This window comes from Ptiloglossa arizonensis, chromosome 3 (assembly GCF_051014685.1).
Source record: "Ptiloglossa arizonensis isolate GNS036 chromosome 3, iyPtiAriz1_principal, whole genome shotgun sequence".
Taxonomy (NCBI): domain Eukaryota; kingdom Metazoa; phylum Arthropoda; class Insecta; order Hymenoptera; family Colletidae; genus Ptiloglossa; species Ptiloglossa arizonensis.
In genome coordinates this window covers 10,051,906-10,073,990 of record NC_135050.1, presented here as the reverse complement: position 1 = coordinate 10,073,990, position 22,085 = coordinate 10,051,906, and the positions used below count along the sequence as shown (strand labels likewise).

Sequence of the window (22,085 nt, the reverse complement as noted above, 5' to 3'; positions counted from 1 at the left end):
TGTTCATACCAGAACAATTCAAATAGCTCGATACTACATCTACGAAAATGACTTTTAATACAAAAATTCAGAAATGAATTTTGAATTCATAAATTCACAATTTTAAAAAGAGACCAAGAACGAGATTGAGAGATTTTATCACACGAAAACTCTCGTGGAACACTCGAAAGGTGATAAGCAGCATTCTTCGTACGAAGCATGTAACTATTCGAGTATTAACATTAGGAAATGAAACACATAGACTGAAACACTTCGAACGATTACTCAAAAAGAAGCATCTCGATCGTACCAATAAAATACTTTATATTTAAGCATTCAGCCGATTGAAAGTTCACAAATGATTGATCATCTTTTCATTTATCAATTCGCATCGGCCAGCTACATCAAAACTCGATTTTACGGTGGTAACTGATCAGAAAATCAGCAGCAGAGCCATGTGAGAGAGTATCGTAATAATTGTAGTACAAAAGTAATCAGAATACAGTAGAACCTCAATAATTGCAGGAAAATGGGGCTGAGGATTCTTACAAGTATCAAGATTCGCGCAAGTATTGAAATAGCTAATCTAACAAGATGTTTACACGTTATATCTTCATTAACCATGGCTGCGATTACCTGTTGTTTCCGTTTCCAACTTCATTAATTACTAACTGACTCCTCCACTTACGGGTACAGTGCAAAGAAAGAGATTCTCATGCAATTATCAAGTTTGCTTTTGTTTGAGATTCTACCGTACTCCTTTAAAGAAATGTGTCACGTTAAAATCTGTTACAACGGCGTGCAATATTTTTTGCAAAAACGACGACACGAGTACAACGATTGATAAAACGATTAATCTTATACGATGTGTTCAATCACGTGTGATTAATTATGGTATTCGAAGGTGGAAATTCACGTGAACGCGTAAGTGGCACGATTGATGGTCTGGTATTATTTCTGATCCGAATTTCTGAACGAACTTAGGGTATCCGCGGATGAGGTAACGAATTATTAAACCAAGTCATCAACCACAAAGGATAGCAAACCTGTTCTGCTGGTTTCAATTGCGCGGAGCAACCACGATCAAGGTCAGTTGTACTACGGACGAAGTTGAGACATCTTACGTTGGCCTTGCTGTAGACGGGATCATTGTAAGGAATAATTATGGCGTAGCATTGACCGTGAAGTTGCGACGGATCTATTAATTGTCCATCGTCTGTGCAACATTGTGTTGCATGCGGTTCTATAACGTGGAAAATAAGAACGATTCGCTTCATTAAATCTTATACAGTGTTCAATTCATCGAGAACAATTCATTCGATTATCTTCACAAAATTACGAGAAAATAAAACTTAAATTGTTTTATAGGGCGAAAAAAGTAACGAAGACAATTTATTTCAAAACTACTTTTCCCTACAATCATTGATATTCTTTAAAGTACAACCGCGAAAGAAATAAAAGTTCTTGTTTAAACATTGGTCAATCTAATGTTAGTGTTGTCGTAAGAACTAAAATAGTAACTAACAAAAAATTTTTATGGAGGTATGGAGGTATTACATGATTTATATATGTATGTGTGTGTATATTTTTTTAAGTTTTAAATTAAGAAAATATAAATTTAAATTATAGGTTTAAATTCTATATTTTAAAACGTAATATTTAATTCCATGTTAATTATCAGAAAAAATGAGCTCATGAAATAATCTTGACTCGTTAAATTGTCTTAAATTCTAAGTAAGTTATGTATTATAATTCCATGTGGTTAATTAGATATAAAAGTAAGGAAACATTAAATACTATGCACGAGCCAAGTATTCAAACCGTTAAGTTAATCATTGCAAATAGAGAAAACAAATTGTCCAACCAACTTTCGAAAACCAGTTACTAGAATCTTGCAAGTTACAGTATTAAACTTTTTAAGCTTCTAATAATCTCAAATCAATCAGTATACATATATTTACACATCAAAACCTCATAATTATAAAGAAAAGAAATTAAGCACGATTGATCTGATCGAGTTGTTAATAAGTATTTACTTGCAGATACGAATACAAATTGTCTTATAGTAAAATAATATAATAAAAAAAAATCAGATACTTGATTGAGTAGATCCATCGACCATAGCCATATCGTGAGTTATTATTTGTCCCCATTGCATTGCCACCAGTGACCATACTCGATCGTTAATATCAAGATCAGGAAACATTGTGTAGCTGACCAATCGAGCAAGTGGTAATTCTGATCCAGTGACTGAGCTCGTAGGTGATTGAATTCCTGTATAAATTAGACGTATATCACTGAATAAAAATACAGCAAAATGGAAATACAAAGCAGACTATCTTATGTTAGGTTTCTATCGAATTTATTTGATTAGTAACGCCAAATATTTTTCCATTTAATTACCGTTGTTACGAAACTTTCAGAAGTTGGTATAAATTATACAAAAACACCACATGTATAAACTTCTTTATTTAATTTTTCAATTAACATTGTAAAAGTGATTTTTATATTACTTAATTTTTAATAGTCAAATATTTTAGTATTTAATTGCCACTTCTACCAAACGCTTACAGAGATAATACAAATTCCATGGAGATAGAACAGATTTGAATTTTTTTATTTCAGTCTTATATTAATAGTTATTTTTCAATTGTTTGCTGGTATTAATCACACAAACAATTTTATTACGTTTTCGATCCTTCTCAAGATAAAAATTAATTTTGAAGTTATATTTACAAAAATATTTTTTAACGCTCTTTTATCTCGTTGGCTAATATTCACTTGTTTTAAATAAATGAACGTAATAATAATTTCGTTTTATTTTCCACTATGTCCACATAAATGAAACATTCGTGTGTTAATAATAATCATGAATTAAATTCCGTACATACATTTTCTCACATATTATTTTCTCACCTAGTGTCATAATTCAAGAAGGTGGCACAAACAAAAATCCGAAGTTGAAGAATAAGAATTTATGAAGTAAATTAATTAGTGTAATTACACGCGTATCAATAATTATATATTGCATCAATAATAATTACAAATTAACTGAACGTTAATTAGTCACAGCAGTGTATTGCTTCTTTTTCTGTTTACTTGTTAATTTTCATCATCTTTATTGTTTCGCGCCTCTTTTTACGATAATTTCTAATTGTATAAATTATTTTAAAAAATGTGAGAATAGAGCCACGTTACGCCAGAAACGCATAAATGAAACATTTGTTTTCAAATAGAAAATAAATATTGATCATAGACGTTAAGTGTACAATGTTTTGAAATTAATAAATTACGTATTGTGTGGTGTTGGTTTCTCACGTTGACGAAACCGTGAAACGCAACCGGATTAAACACATTCTGTTTCGTTTCTAGAAAGTTCAGCAATTGCAAAACTTGTTTATACCGAAATGAATCTACTGACTAGGGATTGTATAATATATTAATACACGACTGTCCATTCATCGTTGTTTCATTGTTATCCCTCTTCGTTGTAATTTGATATTTCCGTGCTAAGACATTAGAAATATTGAAAATATCGCTATAAATTTTATTACGATTACCATAAAAAACAATTCTAATTTTCTCGAACTTAGTTTTTAATTATTTTCTTATATCAACTTCTTAATTGTCTTTCATCGAAATACTTTATTCTTCTTTAGAGAAATTTCGAAGTAAGTTCAAATATAAGAGAAATTGAATAGAATAAATAAAAATACTAGAGTAAATTCAAAAATGAATGAGAAACTAATTTCTAAGATTGAATTCAATGAAAATATCAATCGTAATCGAATTAGTAAGAAGAAAGTGTACACTTTAAATATAGTACTATAACATTCACGATAAACTTAATACTAAAATAGTAATACAGAGTCATAAATATATTACTGACTCGGGAGTGTATATCTATTTCTGCCTTTGTTTTGTAAAATATGAAAAAACAGTATTAGGCTAATCAGATCAAGGATTATCTGCTTCAACAATTTAGAGTTGATATTATTCCGGAATTAAAATTTAATATAGATAACTTGAGAGAGTTTATCAGCAAAGTACAAAGAGTCTCACGAAAGAAAATCGCACGTACTTAGACAATTAAAATTTAGATTCTATTTTTATTATAGGAAAAAAGTGAATTCGCTAAAATTACTGATTTAATTTATCGAATCATTAGTGTATACATTTATGTCTATATATTATAAATGGGGTATTACACATACCACAATTTGATATTATTTAAGTGTGGAGGTTGGGGGATAAGGGTATTTAATAATGGAAATTGAATTCAATAGAATGAAATAATGAACATTTGTTCTGACGCTGAGCAATACGGTAAAACGTCGATTATTCGTCACGTATTTAAACTACATATATAACAGTATTTACATTTTAGGTTTAAAAACTGTGTTACCTGCTAATACTCGTAAAATTATGATGATATTATATTACTTCTTCTTAATAAAAATCTGATGACAGTCGAAAACATGGCTGGACGTACTAGATCATGTAGATACTACATACACCAACATATCGCGAAACTGCATTGCAACGAAATGCATAAGATATCGTATTACAATGAGCACAAAACAAAAGAAGTGGATGCTCTACAAATGTTTTTCACCTCGGTTACTTTTTTCTCGATTAAAAACTCAATTCATTCGTTACAATTATTACATATATTTACGTATTTGTACAATTTCATTTTATTCTATTTAATTAAATTAACCGTTACTTTTAATTATCCGAATCAAAGTAATTCTAGCCGTGTAATATGAACTGTAAGAAATAAATTCAGACTAATGAAATTCATATTTTAAGCAGCAAAATATTGTTCAGAATTGTTGAGAATGTTGACCTTAATAATATATTTCAAGTTCATCAAAATCGATAAGATCGCCCCTAATATAACTAATTACCATTCTACCATTTCTGTAATAAACATGCATATTTAAATTATTTTATTACCAGTCGTTTTATGGCATATCCACAAATTTGGTTCTTACAGATCGATTATCCGAACAAATTTGTCTCCCAATTGATTCGAATAATCGATGTTCTTTTGTACTACATACATAAGTACATTCATGATTCAAATTCTTTAAAACACAATTGTCAGAATTACTTTACCTAAATTGATAAGTATTTGCAAATGTTCAATTGAAAGGGTTCTCATAAAACCCAAGAATATATCAAAGTGGTGCCACGTGTACACAAGTATTAACATCAGTTCGTAAAGTTTATAAACCAGGTGGCAAACCGGTTCCCGTCTGGCATGAGCGCATAAGTCACGTTTGATCGTATTTATTCAGTTAGAATGGAAACAAGTTTCATGTAATATGGTGTCTGTATTATTTTTGGTTCTTTTTTTATGATCTTGATCTCTCATATTTTTATATAAAATTACCAACTATAAATATTGAAATATTCTAAATTATCAAACAAGTAGGAAACTGAAAACACGAGTGAAGCAATATTAGTTTTTTCTTCTTTTGTGTAACAATTTGATCGCGAACACAAAGAAACAGACCAAACAGCGCGGAACAAGACAACTTTTTATGCATTTTATAGATAAGCCTTATAATATGCAACAAGTTGGGAATCGAACTGTAAAATGAGTAATAAATAAATTATGTTTGATTTTATCTTCGCGTTCTTGAAGTGCACAATAATGAAACCCCTGCAATATGTTTGCAACTGGATTTAAGAAATTTATATTACACCATCGGACTTATTTCTGCGTTTTTTTTCTGTCGTTTCACGTCATATAATTAATTACAGAAAACTTTCAGTTGCAACAATTTCAATATATGGAATTTATTTTGTTTTCTCTAATAATTGCCTAACAGTTTAATAACACATTATGTCTCCAAATAGTAATCAATTTCACCTTTTTTGTTTATCGACATTCATATAAATATAAAAGTCTATAATAGCGCAACAATTGTCCCGAATAATCAAAGATTTGAACAATGTCAGTAACGTTAAAAGAATTGCCAGCATTTATATTTTTCTACAAGAGGCGCATCATAAAAAAATGAAATAATTGTATTAGCGTTAGATATATTTTTTTTATTAATGAAAATTCATATAAATTAATTTCCATTATTATAATTATTAGAATTTTTATCATCATTTTCTATTCTTTGAGCAACGAAAATTACTATTATTAATTATGAATATGTATTAGAATAAAATATTGTACTATCCATTACAGGTAGATATGCATATGCATGTATGTATTAACCACGAGATGCAGCTAAAAACACTATTATGAAATCTAATCTCGATATTAATGGTCAAACGAATGCAATTAGTATTATACAATTTTGAAGTGAATTTTATTAAGATTTCCTGACATTTTTTAATTTTTGTAAATAAATGAATCACTTGATAGGGATTGAGTGAAACTAATCAATTACAAAGTCACAAGTACACTGCAATTTATGATACCTTTTTCACATTATTCTACATATCAATAAACATTTTATGAATTTGTTACACTGCACCGTAGAAACATAAGTCCAAGCAGATCATGACATGAAATGTACAGTGTTCTCGTGAAAATGAAATAAAAAAAGGCATTTGAATTTCATCTAATTTTGTTGCAATTTTTACACATTACAGGATTGAAATCAATAGAATGTTGTTAAAAAATGTTACACCTTAATAATAAACAAATCGATTTGCATAATTTATTATAATGGTAGAAAATACCTTTTCTAGCAAATATACTTCCGGGCTAATACAGTAAAGGCAAAGATAGTGAAAGTTACCTTCAGATAATTCTGTATTGACTACGGAAGTGACGTTTTTATTCCAAATCGTGGAAGTTGTGACAACAATAATTATATAACCTGTACAATAGAGAAAGGTGCGAAGACTATTGTGAATTTAAATTTATTTTATACCATTTTTTAGCAGCACTTTCTCCAATTTCATCATCTAGAAAAAGAATTGGTCAGTTGTTGGACTAGAAATTGAAAAGAAATCTTTCACCATTGCAATTAGTTAGGGTGTTCAGACGCTCGACAGTATTTTCAAATTTTAGATATTATATCTGCTACAAATTATACAAAATGGATTGCATAAAGTGTTACCACTGATTAGTTTCAAAAATATTAGTGATATAGGAAAATGGCATTGAACAAAATTGAAGTGTTTTAGGGGTAAACCATTTCGGTTCAATTTATTTTTCTATATATAAAGGAGGTAGAAAGATTTCAAAGTCTCAAATTATTTTTCAAACGGAACCACCATGCTCACAAAAACCAATATATCGCGGCACTTGTTGATTTCAGTTGCTATTCATGGTTTGGATTTCTTCTATATATTTCTTAATATTTTCTGTATCTAGAAATCTTCTCGACATTTGTTAAAACTGATTTATCGAAACAAATGAAATTATAATGTAAAAAAAAAAATTAAACCGTAATCTGTAAGATTCCACAGTTCAATAGTTCAATGATAGTACTTCACACTTCCTACCATTAAGAACTTAAAAATATTAGAGTTAGTACATTGTAAGTGAATTAAAAATACGTAGCAATCGCGTATTCAAATTTAAATATGTACTTGCCCACGTGTACAAGCTTCGACAATACACGATGAGCGATTTTTTTGAGCACATATAATCATCAATAGCAATGAAAAGGTTATTTAGCCGAGTTATCAAAACATTCATCGCCTACTTGCAGATACACAAAAACGCATGATTATTAGTCCGAAACGATCACGGATCATATCGACTGCTTCTATTAGATACACATATACATCTAAGACTAAGTAAAAATATAAAATGACACGTTGCACACTGTGAAGTGTAAAAGTGTAAAAGTTAAATGTAATTTTATGTGCAAATAAATTGTTCGTTTATCGGGTGAAGTTCATTTATGGATACGATTTATCTGATATCGTCTTATTAATAATTGTAACATTGAGTAATTATCGTATAAATTCACAGAAAGTTTCAATGTAACAAATGTTTCCAAACTATTCTTTCATCAAAAGTTCACCATTAAGTAGTATTAGACATTTATCAATTTTTGTTATTCGTGTAGCTCGTCAATACACCCGTAAATATCAAGAAAAATGTCGGTATGTAAACTGAAAACAGTTTCTAAAGATAATTAACGGTGATACGGAGCAACATGAAATTGAACAACTCGAGGCAGCTTTCCGGTATAATTAACATTTATAGACTCTATTGAAACACGCAAGTGTTTCTATTAAACCTGAATAAACTTAATAAGTTAATTGGATGGTGACATATTATAGTAATTAAAAAGAGAATGATCATGTATATGTGACAGTGGCTCGTAACCGGTAACTGGTGAAGTCACGTATGCGTGATGGTGGTAGCGAAAGTATTGAAATCTGGCCTCAAGGCTGGAATCTGTCACACTTACAATTATTTCCTTTCGTACGACTCGCAGATATTTATTTGCTTAGAAAAAAACTTCTCGCGTGTCTTAACTTTTGATAAAAAGTCTACTCTGTAAGAACGTATCCTAAAGCATCAATTCCCATATGAATGCTAGATCGAGATTAGTTTTTCCTCGACAGCGAATACAGCAATTTTTAGAAAGCGAAACATTTTCTTCGTATAGAAGAAAAATGATTTAAATTACTATAATTGGTATCGTTAAAATCATCATAGCTTCTAACATTCGTTTCCTATTTCCAATTCATGCTAAAATAAAATTCTAGCATTCAAAATTTATTAAACACAACCTGAGCAAAAATAACAACGATTATTAATAGTTTTCACTAGAATTGGTTATATTAAAGGCAATTAAAATTTGTTAAATAATATTCGTCAATTTGTACTTAACTTTGAGCATAAAAATTAGAGTGATTGTCGATTGTATATATTCAATTTGAAAAATGAACAATTTTGGAGCTTCTTGCTCACTCTGTCATAGAGTTGCTTCGATAATTACACAAATATTAAATACACATTGTTTATCGAAAGTTTATCGAAAACAGAATATATCTATTTTGTATACATATAATCTACTCTGTTTTCATTATACCACACTTTTTAAGAAATTGTAAATACTGCATAAACAATAATTACAAGCCTCTCCTGTATGTTAGTGAAAATATTCTATTAACGCATTTAATTAAAACGGACAGTTTTATTAACCTTTGAGTATTTCCATTCTTTAGAGAGGTATGCTTCTTTTCTTATTTAGGAGATTAATGTTTTAGAAATTGTGGAATATTTGCAGGCTTACCGTCTCCATATATCGCAGGTAGAAGGCGACCATATCTCGTATTTGCCATACCCCATGTGGGATTACGAAGATTATTGCAAGAGCCATCGTACGTTCGGTATCGTGAGTTTTCGCATGTTCGTGGAAATGCGTCACCACACATAATTTCTTGGTGAATAATGTTGGTCGTGTTTCGTCCATAAGGAAAGCTTGAATAATATTAAAAATATATTTAAAGACATTGTACAAATTCTGAAGAGGAACATATTTAAATACGACTATCGTTTTAAATATGACGCCAGAATGTAATTTACAGGCGTTTCGTATTTGATTATACAGAGTTTTAAGAAGGGAAGAAAAAAATCCTGGTAAACATAGATTACGTAATTAATATTCTCCGAATTGTAGACAATTATCTGTTTCGATTGAAGTGCATAATGTACATAAGTAAATACTTGATTCTAGTATTTAATCAGTGACATAAAAACCAAATCCATACGGATTACTTTATTATTCCTTCTATTAGTCTTCACATCTTCGTATGAGAGAATTCCAAACTGACAATTTCTAATTTATCTATGTTATTTACGGGGAAAAGAACACTTTTAAGGAATTTTTATAGGAAACAATCAAAAATATGAAGGGCTATGGGACCACCCGATTTAAATATCGAACGATGAGTATAAAATAAATTGAAGCACCGTCCATAAACCATAGATCCAGTCTATCGTTAATTATAAAAGAAATGTCAAGAAATTTTTATATAAGTTATAAACATTTTTAAAATGCTTGATGCCGAATCTTGTGAACGCAGCTTCGTCGGTTCGGAATAAAATATACACAATCAACTGCAGAGTTGGTGCTTTACGAAAATTTACTGTAAAAACTCTGCTCTTGCTGGATAATCTGATAAAGCGAAAACCTGCATTCGTTGAATACGAATATACACAAGAGGATGATTCATTCCTACTATTGCTGAAATTTTCCTCAGACTTGTCTCTGTATTTGTTTCAATCGCCCTTGAGACACGGACCTCCTTACCAGGAGTCGAAATAGACCTTCAGGTTTTCCCCAATCTCGATGTTTTATTTCAAAGTATTCAATGTCACAATGACGTTGATGAAATTTCCTGAACCATGTATATAATTGTATTTTCCTGTTCGAATGTTTTTCCACGTAGAGTCTTCGCGCGGTTACAGTGTTTCAATTGGTAAGGCTATAAACGAAATGCATTTCTGCTATTTTTTTTTTATTTCTTTCTGTAACTATCCACTGATCGCGTCGATATGTAATTAACGTTTTTTTTTGCTAAAGTGCGATAATAAAATAGTCCTTTGTTACGAAGTGTATACCGAAGTGGAGAACGAAGTTTTTACATCTATAGTATATACTTCCGTAAACATTAACAGAAGAAATAGTAAGAAAATTCGTCATTGTTGTTTCACGATTGGTCATCGAAAGCAAATAAATTGCGCGTTTCAAGCGAAACAGAAAATTGTCTACAATTGTGTAAGCATATTAATTTTCCAATGTGTCAGAATCCATATTTTTGTTCTCCATTTGACGTGTATTATCTGCCCTGAAAATTCTGAGCCCTTTTCTCGAGCATCTTGTATAGAGTGAAAGCAACAAAGAAGAAAAAAGGTCACGATTTCTTGTAAGTAACGTAACAATGGTTTAAATCTGTTTTTAAAATTCACGATAAATTTTGAACAATGTATCATAGATGACGTTACATTTCTTCAATAGGCAGCTATTGTTCTTTTATATTGTGAGAATGTAGTACTGTGAGACACATAATACAATACAGTAAAATTCAATTATTCGATTACCTCGTTTTACGCAAACTTTTAATTACAGAAAGTTATCGAAGTTAACGAACAAATATTATTTATTAAACACGCTGTAAACAAAATCGTTAATTTTTGAAAATTTAAAATATCAATGAAACTGTCGAATATCCAATAGATTTTTCGTTTTTAATTATGAATAAACACTGTCCTTCCGTATTTTTATCCTGTAAATACAATATTTAATCTTTCTAAATTTATATGAAACACCGCTAATTTATATTTGTACATATGTATATCAGGCAACAGAACAATGCAACAATGTATTCCAGTGGTGGTTTACTAGCTGCTCTTCCTTTACTTAGAGATTAATAATAGAAAATTGAATCATTTTTGTACGTACCCCCTATTCGAAGTCTTTGTATGCGTAAGTGGATGCAGCGAGTAACTAAACGGTTGGAACGAGTGTCCAAACTTATTTGTATACGGAAAAGTATACACAGTCTCCGATTCCTCTAAGTCCAAAGGTTTCTCTTTTTCTGGAAAAAAAAAGAAGAACGCAACAGTTATTTATTTTTGAAAGAAGAACGCAACAGTTATTTATTTTGGAAAGAAGAACGCAACAGTTATTTATTTTGGAAAGACGAACAGTTGAAAGTAACTGTTAATTGAATTGGCCAACGCGTCATGTGATTCTGTTTCTAAATTCTATTCTTCTTTGTTATTTTGCATTAATTAATATAATCCGCTCGGGTTCTAAGCTAATTAGATTCTAGCGTTGCATAAACTTCAATAATGTTCACTGCTTGTGAGGTAAAATTACAAATCTTGCCGCGTGATTCCATCAGATTCGTTAAATAAATGAAAAACGTCACAAAATGAAGAAAATACAATAGCAAAACATTTTTGAAGTAATATTCAATCAATCAATAATACGCGCATACCTCTATAATTTCCATTTCTATTTCGAACTAATTAAGAACGTGCTTCGATTTGATCATGCGTTTCGAGCTGCTTACTCATTTCTATGCATTTCCATTTCCCAACACATTTACCCGGAACTGCAGTAAGTGAAACCACTTGAATCGAGACAAAGGCGCCATATAATACCACGCTATTATGCTCCCTTATTGGCAAAAGTTCTCTACTACTTACTTTCTCACGAAAAGGAACTAAATATTATTTACTATAATTCACCGTTTTCTTTCATAGTAGGTATCTAAATTTAACGAACCTTGCACCGATTCGTGGTAGTATCACCATGTGATCAACCACGTTTACTGTATCATGAACGATCATAGGGATCCAATGTCGACGTAATGGATCGTGAAACAGGCTCGTTATTACATACCGATGCCTTTCACTGCTTTCAGCCGGAACGGTAAATGTTATACCAACGACAGATTACATCAATGCGACTGCTGTATAGGTCGGTTAGTAAACTATTGAACAAATTTTAATTAGTTCTAAAGGCGTAAATTCAATCGTGTCCAAAACTATTGGCACTAATTTCGAATTAAATATAATGTTGAAGCTGCATTAATTCAAGACGTTCTACTTAAATTCTAAGAATATCAATTTGACCACTATACCTAGTTCTGTTTTAAATATATTGGGCTATTGTAAAAAAGAATGAGAAACCTTATCAGTTTTAATTGATCAGAATTTATTTGAATAATTGTAGCATTTCCCTAATGTTCGAAATGTGAGAGAAATTCTTCTTTAGTAGTGCTGGTAGTCATTAGTTTGTACGAATGATAGAAATTTCTGGCTGATAGTGAAAAGACCTTTTTTAAAAATTCTTCTAATAAAGGATGTTTCAATAACTTGAAAAGATAACTGATGGCTTATAGACTTTGACATTGTTATTTTGTACACTTATTTTAACGTTTCGATCATTTTATTAATCCAGATGATAAAATTAGTTGTAAAGGAACTCTAGGAAATTCTGACCTGACTGCATCTCGATTCTGAAATACAGAATCTTTAGCTCTTACAGTGTTGGTGGAGTCGTTTATTTAGCAAATTAAAATATTATTTAAAAATTCAATTATTTACTCGAGACGAACTAAAATTATTAGTAACGTGAATAATAGTGTATAATGTGTTTGAAAATGTTCCAAGAAAGAGGATCAGGTGCTTGCGTTCATAGTTCAAGTTCTAATCAGTGTTACAATTTTAAAAACTCTAAATTTTGAAACAAACGTACTCTTAATAAAGGATAGGATTAAGTTCAGTATACACTTACAAATACTAGTCAATCACTGTACGCAAGAATCATTTTGCAAAACATCTGCAACGCAGTGTATATCAAAATGATGTTGTCACCACCAGAGCGTAAATTTGATTTAAATATCGTTGTTCAAAAACCGGATGTCTTGCAAGATACATCCAGAAAACGATCTATCTCGTGCATCTAGATTTATGCTTACAAGATTGACTTGCGATATACTTAATGTTTGTGTATGTCTAGTTGTATATTTGGGGTAAATAATTAGATATGAGAGCAGATAAGAATTTTATCCAAGTTAGATTTATGTTATTGATTGTCTCATTGACGAGGCTGAGACAATTATTACTCACTGATTCCCAGAAAAATTGTTTAGTTCATGGAGGATAAATAAGAAGAGTTTGACAACCCAATTTCTAAACAGCTGCAAGTAAAATTAACATCTTCAGACATCTGCTTACCAAACCTACACACTTTCTCTCGTAAACAATAATTCATATATCTAACTAGAAGATGTTTACGACAAGGAGGTGTGAGAAAATCGTACGTACAGATGGTTCCGATTAGTGGTTAATCGTAACCATCTCTGGGTACAATTTTCTCACAGCTCATTACTCTAAAAAATCTTTCAGTTACATTTAGGGATCGATGATGGCTAAGACACTTTATATTCTTATTTCGTAATTCATAGATTAAGATACTTGAACCGAAGGCAAACGCCTCGAAAAATGCAAACCTGAAGTGGTGGTCCATCAATTTGCATTTCATTCACGCAGAGTATCCAAAAACACCGAATTTACAGAGAAGAAACAGATTGCAGACCAATAGTAGACATAGTCTGTCTAGAACCTCGGGAGTAAATACAGATGTTTCCACCAGGACCTGAAGTAGACTCAAAAGATTGATTCTTACTGACACTAAAGGGACGTTCGTACTTGAGGGAAAAGATCATTATTCTAAATTATTTTAATTATCTTTTTTGTACTTTTTTTTCTGCGTTACGTGTAACGATGTAATAATTTTTCTCTTTATACTACAACTTTACGAAATCTAACGCCCCACTCTTACGTCGCCTTCAATTTTCAATAAAGCATCAAAAATTATCTCTACTTATCCCAAAGCACCGAGAGAATCTTGTTTTCTCGTTAATTAATTACAGGAGAAAAAATGAAAAGTTTTCTTGGAGTCAAAACAGAATGCCCCATCTTTGCTTCGTACTAGTTTCTTCCTTGACAGTATCTAGTGATAGCGTTACCATTGAAAAATTCCGAATAAGAACACGTTCGAACATGAGAAGTGTTTTAAATGTGACACCAGAATGCAACAACCTGGGATTTTGATCGAACTACACGTGGTCTTCTCGATAAAGTGTACGTGTAACGAACTTAATAACACGATCCGTGATAAAATGGTCCGAGATTAGTGAATGGTGAGACTATCATTAAGGCCTATATCGTAGCTATCAAGTGGGATCGGATACTGTTTAGAACAGAAGACTATGGAAGAATGACAAGCTCGTTGAAACGAGGAAAACTCCCTGAGGTTGAGTCAAGTATCCCACGATTCTTGTTTCATTTATTGAGTCAATTTCACTTAATGAGTATACGATCTTTCTATAGACGCGTTGTTATCATTATTCTAAACTGAAATCAGGATGATGTAAGTCGATTAGACGGTGACGTTGTCGTGTTCATTCTTTGTTGTCCTACTTGAGATATAACCGTGTGTCGTATTATTGCATTGTGGGCATAGAACGTCCCCGGAGAACGTAACTTGAATTCCAGCATGTTACACTGCCGAACGTTTTCTAACTCGCAGACTGTTCCTCGTCATTAACTTCCACTTGTTGCACAAGAATCCTATTGCCCTAGTTTCTTTTACTCTATGTTCTTGCCCCTCGCCTTGATTATTAATACTCTAGCCGTAAATTGAAAAAAATAAGAACGATTCACAACTGAAATAACACTTACCAGGAATTCCTTTCAGAAATATAAAAACAAATTTTTTATTCTAAGATACTGACGCGATCGATAGATCCACGATACACTTCGATCGTTCGAAGTAGTTATTTCCAAAAGTAAAGGAACCTCTCGTACGTTTCAGTTCCGTACACAATTGATCAAAAACATAATAAGATTGTAAAATAAATTCAATAATTGAAACTGTTATTTAAATGGTGTAGAAAATTTATTTTCATTGAGATTACTTATCAGAAAGTTTAAACTCTTTATACAGTTTCGTGTAACAGCAGGACCGTTAAGACTGTTTTCAATGTTACATCATTTTTCTCTAAAAATGTACTTTTCAATGAAGATAACATTTTATACCTTATAACAATCAGATACGATTTAGGTCAGTTTGCATTCAACGCGAATTGCATAACTTCCTGCTCAAACCATAGAAATCCCTCTCGTAAATAAAACCTGTTAAAAACGTTGGAAAGTGACAATAAAATGCTCTGCAATCTCATAAGCAGTTTACAGTAGATTTTTTAGTTTACGATCCTAAGGTGCACTACTTTTGGATCTCTTGAAATGTAAGCTTACGAATTGTATTGCACAGAACAAACTAAAAAATAATAAGATTAATAAAATAATAACAAACTAATAAAAAACCTTATTTACTATGGTCAAAATTCAAAAGAAATTTCAAAAATTTAAGAAAGTAATGTAATAAAAATTAACCGGAGATAACACTTAATGAAAGATGAGATATTAGCGTGTTGCAAGTTTTATTAAAAACATGATTTGTGACCTGTAAATATTTACTTCCCACGAAGTAAATAAGGAGGGACACGTGGATAACTGGCAATTTAGATATTTCATTCATTAAAACAAGCACATCATTCTTATGAATGTTAAATTCTTCTCTATTTAATTTGATAATTCTTCTCTTTGATAATAGTACAATAATTCTATTCTAGGAAACAAAAATGTTTGAAAATTTCTATTTGTTTTAACCTTTTGATAATTAAACTTTTTCTTATTAAATTCTTACAAATCGTTTAAAAATGGTCACATTGAATGTTAGGAACATCGTGAATATTTCGTTCTGTTAAATACAATATTTTTTAATCGAATTCACTATTCTCACCTGCATATTCTGGTAATTTTCCATTTACTGGCGTAATTTTCTCACAATCCGTTGAAGTTGCCCCTTTCAGTATTTCTACGACCAGAAATATTGTTGCCACCCAACACACCGCTCGTTCCTTCATATTTCTAAAACAGAAATTGCAAACGTTTTAGAATATTACCGACCTCGTGCAACAGTTTTTGGAAATATAAAAATTTACAAACACAGTAACATCACGATATGAAAAATAATTTTTTTTATCGTGACACTTAAAATTACATAAGCTACTGATTGTGAGACCATTATCAACTATATGAATAAAAAATCATTTTTCAATACGTACTTCCCGAGAAATTTTAATTCCCAATATTTAGTGAATTAAAGCAACATTTAATATTCACAGAATATTCTATTGCGAGTAGAATAAAATATACCGTAAGGACTTCTGAATTCGTTATTTACTTTGTATATATTAAATGTTTTCATAATAATTGATATGAAAGTTTACCAAATCTGTATAATTATTTGTAAAATTTACAGTTTGCTTTAGACAAATATTAAATTTTTAAAAGTCGCATTTCAAGAACACGAAATTTTCTATTTTAAAGTTTTTTAACTAACTAGGTTTCATCTCAGATTTCTTAGTAAAAATACTAAAGCAAAACACTGTTCGGATCAAAGTTAGCATTTCTCCACGTTCCGCTACAATTGCATCAAAAAATTTCCCTTTCGCCTTAGAAGTATAAACAAAAATAAAAATCAGGTAAAAAATATAACTTGTAATACTCTAGCCAATGTTAAAAGTGATTATTGAAAATACTTGCAAAAAATGTCTGCCCCTGAGGATTTCTAGAGATTTCACTTTTTCACCGGATTTAAAATTATATATTTTGCGAAAGCTCGCAATAAAAAGATACGAGAATTATACAAAGCCATTGTACACCTATGTACAGATGCATAACATTTCTCTAAATTCACATTATTTTTTCTTATCACTCCAGTCATAAAAAATTACACTCATTTCTTGCAAAATAATTTCAATCTCAATTCCTTTCGAAACGTGCGCATTTCATTTCGCATTTTCCAGATTACGAGAGAAACACCAAGAGTTATTTAAGTGTTCGCGATGCATTCTTCAGTGAATGTAACATGCAACACGAGGTGCGTCATACTACATTTGTACTTACAATAATATATATTAGTCACACACAATATGTAAAAAGGAATCTGAAATCATTTCGTTACCTGGACATTAACTGCGTAGTTTATAATTTTGTATTCATGGATTTGGCATGTGATAGAATCCTAATTGCAAGCAGGGAATGTTTATCTTTTAATAAAATATTATGTTTAATTAACTTCGTTAATTTCTTAAGTAAAAGATAAAAATAAAAGTCACAAATTGGGTTCGTTCGAAGATTTTTATTTAATCGAGTATGGTATCTTTAATTGCATTTTATTTTTAATTATATGTGTTCTAGAAAGAAAGAAAAACTGGTCACGGATTAAGAGAAATATAGTAACACAACTAAGTAGAATGTGAACAGTATCAGGTAATTGTGTCTCTTTAATCGCAATTCGGAGTTTTTCAAAAACGATTTAAATAACCTGCAATTAAAAATAAAATGAATCGGGTCATCTTTGAACTTTTCACATCGGAAAATCCTCAACAATTACTAGTATACTTAAGAATATACAATAATAAATATAAAAACGTCAGTTTTCATTAGTGGATAAAACGTGAAACTGTGTACCTTGAAGAAATGTAAACAGTAGTGGAGATGATTTTAAATTTTTTATCGAGGTAAAAATTCAGACTTATAATAAAAAGTTTCCCTATCTTTATATGGAACACTGTCGAAAAAATGAAAAATAGATATTGAGTGTCCCACAAAACCAATCACCACGATTTTTAAAGTATTTTTAAAGCATTTTTTAAGCATCTTTTAAACATTCTTTTTCAATTTAAATATTTTCCGTGCTTAAATATCTCAATAAATCCCTCTTGTGACGATAAAAGTTTCACGCACCGAAAATACTAATTAATGTTTTTTTCTTATTTTCATGGGTAGATATTTCTTCGTATTGGAACAGAGTTACCTAATACGAAACAATTTTTCACCAACGGTGCACGAGAAACTTGGTAAATGCAACTCGTGTGCAACGTGCAACGGTTCACGATCACCTTCCGGTTACATGTCACGAACATCTTTTGATAATCGTCGCGTGCACGCAGAGGTGGACAAAACGGGTATTTAATAAAACTTGTAAAATTTAAACAAATATCCTATAGTCATAGAATAATTCAGAGATCAGTTGAATAAAGAATACCGATTTGTCTTAACCGTGATACAATTAAAGAAACAATCCTTTGTTCAATTAGACATTTCGACCCCAACTCTTCAGCCACTCCTTTTCAATAAGTACTTTCATATACTTTATTAAATTTTATTATTTTATTTTCTTTCCCTTTTTTCTTTCATTTGACATCTTTATTGTACAAAATTTGTGGTATTACACATGTAAAAAAAATTCATTTACCACGAGAGATAAGATACAAGAAAATAAAATATCTATGTACAGGAGCAACTGAAGTGTTATTTCTAAATCTATCTTCAAATAATAAGTCAATATTGCAATGTAATTACATTTATCACCACGATACCGACCGAACAATGCAAAAAATTAATAATCAACAAAAATCACATTTTATCGTTTCTTCGACACACCCAAATTTATCGTAAGTTAAATAATTTAGAAATTGCCAACTATAAAAGAAATTTGATGAATACTTTATGAAAAGTTGAAACTTTTCCCTATCTTATCAAATATCTTACAATTTAAATGATTTCTAAGAACAAAATGAATCTAATCCGTAGCATAATGAGTAATTTATAGAATGGAGTTCCCTGTTTTTTGTCGCTGTAGTTTTGGTAGTGCCACTTCAGCCTAGAGCTTGTTTTACGGTAACGTGATATAATCGTTTTACTATGCGATTTCTTGTTTGATCGGTAAAACAAGCAAAGTGAACTGACAAGGTAATTATAACGAAGGTAGTTATAATTTCTATCACCATTAAACACGGTAAATTAACCGAATTGATTTGTGAGATGTCTCACAAACACCTTCCGTAGCAGAAAAATTTAGGTCGAATCTTTAAGTACGGTTTTGAAAGACATTACGAAACCAGAGTATTCCGATGAAAAACAATGACAAGAGTAAATAAGAAATTATTTATTGATTCGGGAGTTAAAGCGTACATAAACTGCAAATCATGCTTTCGTGCTTACAAATTGTGAAATGTAGTAAGAAAAATAAACATATTATAATAAGACGTAAAAAGAAATGAAACTTTGTTTAAATTACGATAACGATCGATGTGATATGCTCGCTTAGATCGTGTTGAGATTAGTCTCTGACATTAAAAATTGTCCAAAAACCGAAGAATTATATACACATCGAGTTGCAAAGATCTAGAGACTTTTGTTAAATTAATAATGCATTTAATACAAATTTTCTTTACTTTTCCAACTAATTCTCTAATATTGCAGGGAATGTAAAAACTTGTAGCAACACATTTTATGAATAATTTCATTACTTTGAATAAAAGTTGCACAGCAGAATTATGCGTAATTAATGATTATTGAGTTCCACGAAAAATGAAAGAAATTTTCATTCTTTCGAAAATTCACAATATTTAATCTGCATTCGATCTCGAAACTGTATTTCCTTATCGAGCGCGCAATCATTTATACAGAAGTGAGTTGACTTCCATGGCTGCAGATAATCAAAGTTACCGCAACAATCAATATAAAAACGAGCAACGATTAAATTAATTACTCTGTTATCGATAGAAACGAGGCAACGTGACGTAAACGGTTTAACGATTCACGCACGAGGACTGGAGAATTTTAACTAGCACTTTCTTCATTCGCTTTTCCACAAGGAAGCTTGGCATGTGTTTTCACGCGCTAATTAAAAGTGCAACTGTTGCACAGATACATTCATTGTGCCTATGTAGTTCTATAAGCCAATTTCCATTCCCGCGAAGGTTACACGATTTTAAGGCCTGCGACCATGATGACGCCATCAAAATTATAGTACATAAGTCCTGCATAAGAGTCGCGATTTCTCCCTCAACAAGAGTCACGTGGTTATCCCCACACTTTACGGTATATATTTACCAAGGGATTTTAATAGAAGTGTACACTGAAACGTGTAATTTTCAGTATAATTACAAAATGTACGAAGTCGATAGTTAATCTATAAACAGTGATGAAATTATTTTTTATATACCAATGAAATATTGTACATCTAGTAGAGATTTAGAGATTTGATTACGTAATAAGAGAACCCCTAACACCAGTTCTTTCTTCAATACTGCATTCAATTAAAAAGATCACTGTAAATAAAATCACGTGACTGTGACACGACCGAAACAGAATGATTTTATCCAAATTTACCAATTTTTGGATATTGATCCAAAATTACTGTTTATGTATAATGGCAAACTTTATTTTCAAAGCTTTAATATTTACAACAATTTTCTAGTAGAAGCTGTATTATTGACTTTTTAACCATCCGTTGAATCTTATCGTTTTTCCTATTTTTGGCTATGGATACAGTGGACCAATGGAATTCTTTCACAGTCACGTGGTTCTGTTTACCATAATCCCCAATGTTACCAAAACGACGCGAATTATTAAATATGTTAATGTAGACATTAACTAAGTATAAAAAGTGAATGTATTCCTTTATCGGTAAGAATATTATTAATCTAGCGTGTACGTATAGTTTCACTTGAAAAATTAGTAAATCTGCGCACTCATTGGTGAATGTGTGCATTGACTAACAGGGGAGCGCATTTGCGAACTATTAGATGCTAATTTTGATAAAACTATGCGCAAACGTTCATTGACCCAACCTAAGAATTATATCGTATTTCATTTCTGCTATTATTCGACTGGAAAGGAGAAATCGCTCCAATTTTATTTGTGGCTATGTAACTCTTGAACTTCAAAAGATATTGGGAAATATTTCAAATAAAAGTTGTACTGTTTCTGAAGGCCTGTATGTTAACAGGAGAAAATGTTTGAAAGAATTCATGGTTCGACCGTAACGTACAACATGCACAGTGAGCCTCGTTTCTAGTAGAGATACAACAAATCAAAATTTATCTTTCTTCGCCGAAATGTTTTGCATAGGATTCAAGATATTTCGCGTTAAAGTTACACCCGTGAAAGATGATTTTCCGAGGTTCATTAAATCGTTCCAAGTTTCTCTCGAATTGCGCAAACGTTGATCGTTAATTAGTGCAATCGTGGCGTGTTATCAAACAGGAAAGGAGAACGCGAAAGCCGATCATCGTTGATTCATCGTTTTTGCTCCGCGATATTATGTAATTACTCTATCGATATTCCCAGACTTCGAGAGTCCCGAAGTAGTTGCGTTTGCAGTAAGCCAACGCGGATTAGTAATTAGCACGTAGATACCCAATGAAACATGCGAACATTAAATAAACCCCAAGTGAGTTATAACCATACGAAATCATTTATCGAAGGTAAATATACAGGTTGTTCCTAAAATAAATAACCAAGTTTGAAGAGTATACTTAAAATAAATAAATGACCAAATTTGAAGAGTATACTTAAAATAAATAACTGACTAAATTTAAAGAGTATATTTCAAATAAATAAATGACCAAATTTGAAGAGTATACTTAAAATAAATAAATGACCAAATTTGAAGAGTATATTTCAAATAAATAAATGACCAAATTTGAAGAGTATACTTAAAATAAAT

At 31.0% G+C, this 22,085-nt stretch overlaps 2 protein-coding genes across 5 annotated transcripts in view; one reads left to right on the top strand and one right to left on the bottom strand.

Moving 5' to 3' along the window:
* Positions 1-22,085, top strand: part of LOC143144462 (leucine-rich melanocyte differentiation-associated protein) — a 69,889-nt gene that overhangs the window by 12,003 nt on the left and 35,801 nt on the right. The gene's annotated exons all lie outside the window — the stretch shown is intronic.
* Positions 1-22,085, bottom strand: part of LOC143144459 (peroxidase) — a 34,091-nt gene that overhangs the window by 5,312 nt on the left and 6,694 nt on the right. The window contains exons 2-7 of one of the 2 annotated variants that reach the window (XM_076306886.1): positions 17,529-17,588; positions 16,302-16,429; positions 11,382-11,517; positions 9,210-9,397; positions 2,077-2,253; positions 1,026-1,222 (exon numbers count right to left, since the gene is read on the bottom strand). In XM_076306886.1, coding sequence (XP_076163001.1) covers positions 1,026-1,222; positions 2,077-2,253; positions 9,210-9,397; positions 11,382-11,517; positions 16,302-16,429; positions 17,529-17,536 — 834 coding nt within the window. In that variant the 5' untranslated portion in view covers positions 17,537-17,588. The remainder of the gene's footprint in view (positions 1-1,025; positions 1,223-2,076; positions 2,254-9,209; positions 9,398-11,381; positions 11,518-16,301; positions 16,430-17,528; positions 17,589-22,085) is intronic. The other variant, XM_076306887.1, reaches the window with a different exon arrangement.